The sequence below is a fragment of the Pseudomyrmex gracilis genome, unplaced genomic scaffold (assembly GCF_002006095.1).
Source record: "Pseudomyrmex gracilis isolate BER0280 unplaced genomic scaffold, ASM200609v1 scaffold_179, whole genome shotgun sequence".
In the NCBI taxonomy this organism is placed as follows: Eukaryota; Metazoa; Arthropoda; class Insecta; order Hymenoptera; family Formicidae; genus Pseudomyrmex; species Pseudomyrmex gracilis.
In genome coordinates, this window is record NW_018020763.1 from 296,678 (window position 1) to 309,213 (window position 12,536).

A 12,536-nucleotide genomic window follows, 5' to 3' on the forward strand; every position below is an offset into this window, starting at 1 on the left:
AGCGAGGAGGTGGCAACGCAGACGGGATCTACGTAGAAACGCAAACAGCGCGAGTCTCTAATACACCGGGGACTTTATCAAAATCTGATAACTTCACAGGCGAAGGCAACGCCGCGCGCGCGGCAAAAGAGGAGAGAGAGAGAGAGAGAGTGAGAGAGAGCCGAAACACGCTCGAAGCGAGCTAAGCCACCCCCGAAAAGCCGACAACGCAGAGAGTTGTTGAGGTGGTTATATCCCTCTCGATCTCTTGCCACCCCCCCTCCCCCCAACTCCCATCCTGCCACCCCTCTTACGCCGTAGACGCTCGTGGGAAGCCTTGATTCCCGCATAGGCTGCGGCGCCCCCCGAGTTTCCGGCGAACCGTTACATCTGTATTTGCGCGAGGATTTTCGCGTATACATATCCGATTCCGAACGTGTTTACGAGTTGCCGCATAAACTTCCGCTTTTATATAATTAATAGCGGCATAGTCCTCAATGTGAACACACCAAAGCGAGTAATGAGATTTGCAACATGAGACTAGTATAAACCGGGTGTTCAATCGCACACACAAAGTGAAATTAACATTTATTCGAGGCGTTAAAAAAAAATGATGAATTATATATGTATAAAACATACTGTGTGCATTTTTCGAATAGATTATATTATATATACATATAGATTTACTTTATTGATCTGTTTCTCGATGCGTCGCCTTAATAATTGATTACACCGGATGTGTCGCGCGATGTGTCCTCTATTCTCAACCTCTGCTATCCGCGTTCTACCGCAAAACGCGACAGAGAAATGCTGCGCCCACCGCTACCACGGGTGGAGCGCCAGCGAGAATCTACCCGCTCCATTCTCGTCCCTCCGTAATATATAGCTCTTACATACACCCACACGCACGAACACGCCAACACTTTCTCGCACACATACACATCACACATCACGGCGACCTCGCATCCACACAGACGCGCGAGTAGCTACGCGCGAGAGCACGGAGATTGCTCCGGGGCTTTCGGGGTTGAGCATATTGAATAACTCGCTCGCTGGACCGCGAAAATATACCGCGAGGCAGGCAGTATGCGGATCGACGTTTCTGAAAGGACCTTCCAGGATCCTCGGGGCGGGCGCTGTATCCTGTCTACGTGTGTACCCTAACCCAACCCGGGTCAGGGCGACATTGACGACGACGATGACGACGACGACGACGCGACGCGACGCGACGCGACGCGGTAGACTCGCTCTCTGGCATTACCCCCCCGTGTGTCAGAACTGAAAATGCACCACGAAGGAAATTTCGTTACGATGGGAGCTGCGACGTTCTTCGCGGGCGCCGACACGTGACGAAAATGAAACATTTCGGACGAACACCCGAGGACACGCTCTTGTATACCTTTAGATCGTGTTCCTCGAGACGTCTCAAAGAAACGACGGCTAGAGGATGGTAATAATTCTAGAAGCATGCCTACACTGCAGATTACATTGACGAGAAAGCGATAATATAAATTTCGATATAATCTTCGAAAAGCGTGGAAAATACATACGTGATTACTGATTTTTCGATCAGAAATATGAAAACGGCTGTGTGGAAATCACGTGAAATTTTTAGCACGGAATGTACTTATTCACCGGGATTTTACAGTCTGATCGTTGGCGGATTTTATCAATCGGGAATTAAGCTCTTTACAATGCACGGCGTGTACCTTGCTCGGTCTCGTGTTGTTGTGCAGAATTCATAATTCGCAAATAAAAAGGGAATTGCCTAAAAGAGCGGAAAGTACGGCTGATAGATGGAAAAATGATAAAAAAGGGCCGCTATTTTTTTGTGGATTACATTATTCAGCGTTTCGGAACTAACAACAATTGTAACAAACTGCGTTATCCAGTGATGCAAAATATCTCTTATGAATTTTTTAATGGTGTGTTTTTTTTTCCACGTCGCGGCTAATGAACATTACCTGTACTCGGTGACCGAGTTATTAAATATTGAACGCACGTAACAAAAAGCGCAAAAAAGCCATTTCGATATAAATAGGAATTGGACGTGCGGAAAAATTACAGAGAAAATGTTCATATAATTTCGGCTAATTGAATAAAATACACAATTTTACATCTACAAATTATCTAAAATAAAAATTATCAAAGCTAAATTTTTTCATTATTAACATCAGCATATAGAGAGATGCAAATATTAAAAATGAATAACTGTTTTTTTTTTCGCATGTGTAATTATATATGTTTATAATAGTTTTACATGAACATGATATATAATTAACAATCAGTAATTGCAGTTCGGAGTAAAATAATATTAGCGATTATTGTGTAGCAATGGCAATTTCCATTTCTCAAAACTATACAAAACAAAACTTATTGCGCGCGAATTCCACTAACGTCAAATTCCATACACCGGTCGATGTCTTTGAAAGGACTTGCCGGGTCCTCGGGAAGCTTTCTATCTCCCTACGTCTATCTAGGATGTACATACACAAGCGAGGACTTCGCCCTGGGATTCGAAGGATTACGTGCAGGAAAATGTGGCTCGGGGCCAGACACGGAATGTCATTACGTTGGGTAACGATAGGTACATTGCAGCTATTGTTGGATAGCTTCAGTTGAATATAGAACTCGCAGGATTGTGGTAAAATAAATCTCACGTGTCTCTAAAACGTATATAAAAATATATTTATTTTTCTTTCTCTCTCTCTTTTTTCTCTCTCTCTCTCTCTCAGATTCTAATAATAATTTTCTAATTATTCGTCCTCCAATAACGTGTTCGAACAATTATAAATAATTGATATTTCGTAATTATTTAATATGCGTTTAAACATTCCTCTCAGTAATTATTTCATATTTGCATAATATTGTTTTCCAATTACGTTTCCACATACGTGTAAAACACGCGTTTCACGAGCGACATTTCTACCGCAATTCATCATCATTTCCAAGAAATTCTAACAAACCCGATCTTATCGTTCGACTGTATAATGCAAAAGAATTATGCAATATTATGTTCCGCGTAATAAATCTTATATGTTATATATATAATTTTTTCCACGTCGGGAAAGCAATCATCATACATGAGATTTGTTTCATCGTCAATAACGCAATTCTTATCGGCAATTATATATGTGCATAGCGATGTAGAGTATAAACATTTTCTTGTATTTTTAATGAACGCGTGAGCCGTCATACGTGCTTTACGGTCAACACGGAGCTGCGAAGCTACAATCTTCACTCACTGCGCGAACTCATCAAGATCAATTAGAGCAGCATAGTTGAGCCATCGTCGGGACCGTTAACGATATATCAATTACAGCGTTAGACGTAGGTAATAACTATTAATAACTTCATTCAGAGCGCAATAATAAACACACGACATGTCCGCGCGGCGCACACGAGGAGACAGATCTAGGTCGATGCGACTTTTCGTGAAAGAATGGATTGGTTATATCGCACGCGGGTTATCGTAGGCATTCGTCCAGATTTATGTGATTGAAATAATGTATCAATACGCGGAGCGCAATAATTAGCATTTTCATCGACCACCGGACGCTGTTGCGTGTCAAGACTCTCTGTGTTGTGTTATCGACATCAAGAAACTAGATGCACGCACACACTCGCGCAACGTGACAACTCGAGAACATATTTCTTAACACGTTCCCGGTGATCGTACGGCACGAATTAATTTTCTCGCACACAGATAACTAAATGCTAATTATTTTTAACTGTAGACTGAGAATTTTCACACGTGTTAAAGTGTTCGTTATACACGTCAGTCAGATTTTATATTGTTTTACACAATAGCAATAACATAAGTCTTTTAAAATCTTGAAAGGTTTTATTATAGATTGAATTAAATCAACGGATGTATGTACGGATGTATGTACGTGTGTTTGTGTTTACGTGCGCGTTCACATTCGAGAATATTGCACGTTTTGCGAAATTGCGTGTTTGAGATGCGGCGGAATGTTCCAAAGCGGCAATAGTAAAAAAAGCTTTCCTAAGGATCTAGTCCAGGAACTCATAAATCAACTAAAGAACATCCGGCTGGTCACTCGAGCCTTTCAAACAAGAGGGATACACGCTTCGCGCAAAAATTCATCCCGGGTTCTCCTTTTATAACGTAAATAGCGATGGTATTTTTTCCCCGCCGATAAATAGTCGAACAACTCGGATCGTTACCTGTTCGTAACGAAAACTGACCGCCGGATCGAAATGCAGGGACAGGTGTTAACCTCCAGAGAGATACTTCCGGTTTCTTTACGATCTACGCCTCGTAGTCAATGATCCCCTAATAATAACCAACGGTGACTAATGGAGGGTAAAGGGATTTATCCCTTTCTTCTTTTTTTCGCACTCGATCAGTACCAGAAAGGTGTCAGTTTTCTCTCTCTTTTTTTTTTTTTTTTTTTTGGGATCAATAGCATTTTATTGCACGAAATTCCCGATCACGTCAGCGTCTTTTAAGTGGCCGACCGACGATTCATTAACAAACAGGAATATCAATGAAATGCAACGTTTGAATGAAAATACTACAAAAGTTCCGAACAACACAAAAAGTTGTTTTACTACAAAAAGACTCACTTATTTTGTAAACTCTTTTATTACAACACAGTATGCAATTCTGAGTACGACATGCAGGAACATTTATCTCTCGCGAGCCGCGTAAAATTAATCGGAAGAAACGCGATATTTTTTTTATTTGTCTACACAAAGACAAAGAGCAAAGATCTGAGATTGATTCAAATGCTATTTTAAAGCTAACCGAGAACTTCGACTATATCTACAAATGAAGGGATAGAGGGAGAGAGACAAAGAGAGATGAGAGAGAGAGAGAGAAAGAGAGAGAACGCGATGTCAAAACACAATTTGAAAGACGTAATTCGAAAATCGTCGTTCGCCCGACGGCAGCGACCCTCCGTTGGACGTCAAAATGAAATTACGCGACCCTCCACACGGGAACCTTGAGGCAGGCACAAAGGCTCGTTTGCCGAGGACGCAGTACAACAATCTGTCTAAAGGGACCTAAACCATTAATCGTTTCGCGATTAACTTCTATTAAACGCTACTTAATGAACAAAACTTTCCTTGTACGTCGTAACGCGTAGACGATCTCTAAGACGTTCTCTTTCTCGCATGTGAATTGAAAATTCTTCTCGATTTATCACGGACGGAGGAGTCTTTTTCGAGCCTGATACGTCACAAAATACGTGACGTTGATCGTTTTTGATAAGAACCGTGGTAATCGATATCGCGTTCCCACAGCTTGACGACCTAACGATATTTGTGCACGCACGGAATTTGACCACTGTGTGTAACATTAGAACTCAAAAAAAGGTCTTCCAGTAACTCAATATCAGAACGTGAGAATTGTTATTGTTATTCGCTACGTGTCAAACGTGAAATAGGAGAAAAGATCACCGTTTTTTACAAGATATACGGGATTGTTTTCAAGGTTCAAATGTGTGTAAAAATCGACAAATTTAATGTGATTCCTTTGCAAAAATTACATGTGTAAAATCTGTTCATTATCTTTTATTTGACAAATAAATAAGAAACATTGAACCATGGAAATAATCACGGTCATTGAATTACTAAAACGCAACAAATTCTACTTCCCAACGAATAAATATATTGGGTTACGTTAGTGAAAGATAAAAATAACACGCAATACTATAATTTTTGTTACTCTATAAAAGAAAAAGGCATTAAAATTTGAAATGTCGACATCTCGAACAAGTTGTTCGATAATTTTTTTTCTGTGACGGAAACGCACGTGATTGTTGTCGTTCGGGCGATGTTTTTTTTTTTTTTTAAAAGCAAATTACTCCTTGTGACTAGAAACCGAATCAAGAGGAAGAACGAAAATAGATTTATGACACACCTGTTTTTCGCTGCAGCAGCGCGATCCCTCTGTCGCCTATTCTTGAACCAATTTCCAACCTGCGTAGGTGTCAGTCCCGTTGCGGCGGCCAGCTCTCTTTTCTTGCCCGGATTCGGATACGGGTCCTGAAGATACCATTCTCTCAACAGCGACCTGGTCCTCTCTTTGAAGCAATGCGTCTTCTGCTCGCCGTCCCAGATTGTTCTTGGCAGCGGAAATTTCTTTCTAACACGATACTTGTCCACCGGACCCAACGGCCGACCGCGGAGCTTTTCGGCTTCCTGATAATGCGCCTCTAGCCACATGGCTTGCAGCTTACCGTGAGAATCCTTAGTGAACTTGTGCCTTTCGAGGATAGCGTAAAGCTCGCGATAATGTCCCGAATGAAACGCAACGATGGCACGCGCCCTGAGGACAGCCTCGCTCTGATTCAGTTCCTGAACGTTGGGATGCGCGACCGGAAGACTCCATAGAAACCTCGCTAATCTCTCAATGTCGCCGCTCTCCTCTAAGGTCTCGCAAACCGTGGCCACTTGGCTGACGGAGAAGGACAACGTGGGTAGCGCGAATATCGGAGCAGGCACGAGCGGACCGTTCGCGTTCGGCGGTGTGGTCCCAGCGGCGGACATCTTCCCGAAACAACGATCCTCGCAATCCACACCAATTCTGTCTCGGATCCTTGTACTTGTCGAGATGTCACCCGGGCTTTAAACACGGTTCAGGAGGCACGATGCTCCGATTTATGTTTGCTCTTGGATTTTCTCATGATTTGTCAGCGGCACGCGCGAAACGTTCCCTCATTACAAACTATTTGTTTAGCGTTCACTAGGGGGAGGGCAAGATAATCCACTTCACTCCATCAACACTATCCGAATTCGACAGTTCAAAACGATTCAGATGTTAGACGACACTTAATAGGACAATACTTGAGAGAGACTGAATTTCTTACAAGGAGGTAGAATTGTTCGAAGAATATATAACTGATTCTTTCTGCAGGTACTAAATTCTGAAAGCCCACAATGGTGAATCTTCTTCTCGTCGCGACACGTCACTATATAAATTATATTTGAAACAACTCCCGGGGCGACACGTGGTAACGTTGTGAATTCGGCGGTGGAATCACATCGGTAGTTCCGACGCCCGTCGACGATCGCTGTCAGGTGAGTCCGCGACGATCGTTCTCCAGGTCGCCCAGGGTTAACACCCACCAGACCCAAGCACGCTGACGCTCTTCCACGTCGTGGGGATATCACGCGAGGCCGCTGTTGCCTGGATCGTATCGGATAGCAAACTGGTTTCGTTTACAAGCCGGCATCTCGGCACCGGCCCTACCCAGCATGATACGTTTGTACGCGCCCGTTGCAACCGGGCTGTCTCGCTGGCGCTCTAGACCTACCTCTACCTCTGTCTCACCATCTCCACCACCTTCTGTGTTCACGGAGAGATACGATTGCGGAAAGGAGACAGAGACAGACGGTATCAGAGGGAGGGGGGAACCAGCGCACAGGCCACGCCTACGAAGTACACCGGGATTGGCCGGATCCCATCCACGTAGCCATGGTAACCTTTCTTCGTCCTTCCGTTAGGCAGCGTAGGGAGCTACGTTTGTGTCGGTTTAATTATCCCTTCCACGTGCTTAGCCGTGGCCGGTATACGAACCCCACTGTGAATACTCTTCCACCACCATTCCGTGTATGCCGGCACCTCTCACGCCCCCTCTCTGACGCGAGACGAAAAGGGTGCGAGAGACGAGGAGAGTGAGAACGATCGATGTACCCGGCAGAATGTGGGACGGAGAGGTAGCTGTTTCGCGCTCGTGGAGAGGGGGGTGAAAACGGCATGATCCTGCGAGCTGCCGTTCCTGCTGCCGTGACGCGCCACTGCTGTGTTGTTGCTTCTGTTACTGTGATCTCGCGACGAACTGTTTTCGACGTTAGACTCCGTACCCGGTGATAGTTGGATAAGATTGATAGGTTGCCAGCTACCACACTCAGACCGGGACGTTTACGTATTTTCCAACTTTCAGTTTATTTCTCAGTCTATGGCAAATCTTTTGAAGAATATATTGTCGTTTATATTCCTTTTAATTGTATCTATGTCTGATAATATTTCCTCTTTACCTCTTTTTTTATATATATATAACGATACTGATTTACTTTTATTAATTATTGCAAAATTAACAGATAAAGTTCACAGATATGATATATGCTTATAAGAAATAATCAGATTCTTATTAGGCATATTTTATATATTTTGTAAGAAAAAAATTTATGTACTTTCTATATTTTTGTTTTCAAAAATGATTTCGTAATCAAAGTGCGATTTTGTCGAGGCATCGGCCATATCGCTGAAAAGTAATACCGTTCAACTTCCGCATGTGTGGAAAGAAGCCGTATATACTTATAATCGAGTAGATCTCATACTTCAGAGACAGAGCGACGACAGAAGCAAGTGTATTGAAGATCCCGAAGACGCGCGACGGCGCCGAAGGCGTCTCCGTTTTATCGAACGCACAGCCACCGCAGAAGCTTTAGTCTGCGATAGATATTCTGATTTTATTCCACTTCGCCCGTCTCAGTGTGGCACAGTAAATCCAATTCTTCAGTTATGAAACCTATTCACAAATTTGACCAAATTTCTCACAATGTATACAGATTATTGCGTAAAAATATATAAAATATTAATAATGAAAAAAAAAAAGATCGTCATAATATAAATTACGCGTCTATTCGCATAATACTTATCCCTATCGATAGATTATGTTTCGGCGCGAAATAATCACGATCTGCGAATATGTGTGAGTATGTGTGTGTTTAACGTATCAGCCGACGAGCACAACCGTTAAATCTCTCGATCGATTCGAATAATGAAAAAGTAAACGTGGTTTCACCGCATAGCGGGATGATTCTTTCCGATTGCTCTCGTTTACGTTCGCTTGGCGGTCGTTCCGTTACACGACCGGCAATGGCAGCAATCGCGATTGGCCAGTGTTAAATCGGATTACGGGAGCGAGCGGGATTACCTCGAGTTTTTCGAAAGACACCATCATCCCCGTGGCGCGGGGTTCCATGTTTTCTTCCGGCACAATCCGCCATCCATCCGTCTATATCACGTCCATGTTATATTCAGTACGTGTATATACATTATCTGTATCGGATAGGCCTAAAACAAGATTTATCTATAAACAGTTATCTCAACAATCTTATTCCAACCACACGTTTGATGTAATCTATTCCTCTTGCAGAGAATTTTATTCGAGTTTTATTACATATTTAATTCGCCGATTTTCAAATAAAATCCACTATATTATGACATTTTTTAATAATGGCGCTTTTTATGTATTTTTTATGGGATTTATACAACTTTGTAGATGAATCTTTTTGAAAAAAATAAAGTTAAAGTGTACGCATATGTGAATGTGTGTATATGAGATGTTGGATATAATGAATATAGAAATAATTGCATATTTACTTGACGAAAAAGAATGATGTATTTTAAAATTTAAATATCCTTCAAAATTGTACATATCTCTTTCAACATTTTTATTTTTATTCATATAAACTTTGTGTGCCTGTTATATCCTTTTTTTTTTTTATAAAAAATAATATTTGTTACTTGCATCGTAAATTAAAATATATTCTGAACGTAGACGGAATGTCATTTTTCTTATTTCAGCATATGTCTATTTACGAACAAAACTGAAAATTTTATATACGCATATACGTGAATCACGTACACGGATTTTTTTCTGGGGGAATGGGGAATGTTGCTCTTCTATATTTAGAGAGTGCAGTTTATTTACACAGTCGTATAACTGCATATTGGTGGATCTATATCGCGAGTCATCAGCGCGGTGTCGCGGGTTAGCAGAGATTTTTGACAATATTCGGAAATGTTGAAAATTGAAATGCCGCCGCGAAAAATCAGGTATGATGTTTCGCAACGAAACGAAAACACATTTGGTCATCGTTTTGACACATCTCAATGTTCCAGAAAAATAAAAATAAAAATTTCTTGTTAATGTAGTATATTTTATGTTAAAATGTTTCTAAGAAATATATGATAGAAATATATATCTATATACGGTAGATATATTAAATGCGAGAAGAATACGCTGGCAGATGTTCGTGGTGACAAATACCTAACTGTTCGACTAAAATGGGACGTGATAGATAGTATGGGATGTAATTACCTGTCAAAGTGATGATTTTATTCTATCTCTACATCTTCTTTCACATAAAGACGCCTGGCACTTAAAATTTTTTCGATTTACCCATCACATAATCCTTCACTTTTCTGTACGCAATTATTGTGCTTCGCCATATCACTATGTATATATACATATATAATGGGTATATAATTAATAAAAAATAAAAATGTCAAATAGAGAATTAAAAAGATGTGTATATAAAAATCCGGGTAATTGCTGGGTGTCAAGGATCGTTAAACGGTGCATAATGCATATAAACGCGAAAGTGGTTGCGGAGCTGCTGCATAGCGGCAGTGACTCCGGCGCTTTAATGGTGTCACCGTCGGTCGTGTCTTTAACGATCTCTCGGTGTTCGCCCCCGGTGCGATTAATAAACGCGCAGTGGATAGATACCGAAGGTCGTGCATATATATATATATATAAATATACATATATATATATATATATATATATATATATATATATATATATTATATTTATATATATATACTTGTATTATATATACATATTCATATACACATTGCCTCCGGGATACACGAACGCGTCGATAATGGATTATGGTCGCGCGCGGATATAATAGAATATCGGGCGCGGAATAGCTCACAGATAAATGTCGCGATAACGACAGGTAGGCCGCGGGTATTACACCGCTCCATCATCCCACCCTCGATTACGCGGATCGATCTATCGCGTGCGGCGTCGTTTGTTTGCCGACCCGGAGGCTTCCCTGGGACAAATGATTCCGTCGCATGGCAGCCATTTTACTTTCTCGCCGCTCTCTTCCTGTCTCTTTCTCTTTCTCTCTCTCTCTCTCTCTCTTTTTTTTCTCTCCTACATCAGCGGGTGCAACATCGGTAGAATTGGTTTTCCTTGTTCACTTTTGCGGCCGCAACGATTTTCACGCCGGTTGTGTTTCGCGCAAGAAGTTCGTCGGTTTCTCTAAGCGGAAACATTTGTCGGTCTCTTACGACGCCGCGTAGAGTATGTCGTAGGTGGGATTATTGCGGCGAGACCGGGGCGAAGCTGCCACACCATTGAATTCCTCATCTGGCAGCGGCTATTACTTTCCGCGATGAGAACTGTCAAGAGGGAATCGTTACACGGGGTAGATTAATCGCTGCCAGGAAACCGAGGAGCGAGGCGCAAACCGTGTAGCTCCGCGATATATATGTGTGAACGTATAGGTATGTGTGCGCGGCGCGTATATGTACACGTTACTACGTGGCTTCACCATCGTCGCTGTGAACGATGCACCCAACCGATTACACACATCGCATCGACTGCATAGTGGAATATGCAACCAGTGTCGATATATTCGCGTGTTCTTAATTCTCGCGGCGGATTGGGAGCAATTAACTGTCACGTTACGTAAATAAGTTATGCGCTAATATAGAGATTGTAATAACATTTATTATTAACAAAAGAAGCTATATATATTAAGATGTGTTTTTTTTCGCGCTAACCCAGCAATCGCACGTTGTCTATCTTACGATCTGAGCTCGCGTCGACGCGCTGCGGACTCTTTATTCTGAAACACCGTTCGAACGGAGTATCTTTTTTTTCAAAAGATGTTTTCCAAAACATTCTGAATACATGTCAGTACAGAGGTCGATACACCTATTTGGAGAAACGCACATCGCGCAACTCGCTAACACGCTTTTGTCGCATGAAAGGACATAGAATCTCGAGTGTTAAATATGTTGTATCGCAGAATAATGGTATATATTCAAGAAACATCGTTACCAGACTATCGTTCGAGAGCAACGTTACAGCAAATTTTACATAAATAATAAGTCAATTTTTCCCCACGGCAATTACGTTATCGAATAATCAACGACTATTCCCTGTTACAAAAAAATCACAATTGCTCGTCGCTGAGAGACTTTGCGAGTGCAAACATTGTTTTGATAAATTAAACAAAATCTTGCAACTTACATATATATAATTCTTTTTGAGAAGCTTAGAGAAAGAGAGAGAGAGAGAGAGATAGATAGAAAGAGAGCAATATTTCTTTGATAAAATCTTTTTAAAGAACAACACAGAAAAAATACAAAGCGAGTTGATGTATCATTTGATCTTATTTGGAAAACAAACTGAATTGTACCAACATTACATTACCAACATATCTCGAATAATTCATTATTTGGATACGATGTAGCTTCCCTCTTGATATTCGCCGATAGATTTATTATACTAACCTAGTTTCGTGTGTCGCGTGTACAGGCCGAGTTGTATACATCTCTCGGGATACTTGACACACAATCGTCCGATGTATCTCAACTCCTTTGTGGCGTTCCGATTTCACCATGTACGTACGCCGTCGATTACCAATTGATACCGTCGATATCGTGTGTATCACGCGGCGAATGTGCGCGCAAGCGACGGAATTATTTATCGGTTCTCCCGGTAAACGACTTACGACCGCAAAAATCGCGGAGCTCGGACCCGGAGGGCGCA

The 12,536-nt window shown here is 41.7% G+C and overlaps 1 protein-coding gene across 3 annotated transcripts in view; it reads right to left on the reverse strand.

Moving 5' to 3' along the window:
• LOC109857981 (homeobox protein SIX6-like) overlaps nt 1-7,187 on the reverse strand; it is a 46,838-nt gene extending 39,651 nt beyond the window's left edge. For all 3 annotated transcript variants that reach the window (XM_020434807.1, XM_020434808.1, XM_020434806.1), the window contains exon 1: nt 5,870-7,187. In XM_020434807.1, coding sequence (XP_020290396.1) covers nt 5,870-6,498 — 629 coding nt within the window. In that variant the 5' untranslated portion in view covers nt 6,499-7,187. The remainder of the gene's footprint in view (nt 1-5,869) is intronic.
• Between the last annotated feature and the right edge of the window lie 5,349 nt (nt 7,188-12,536).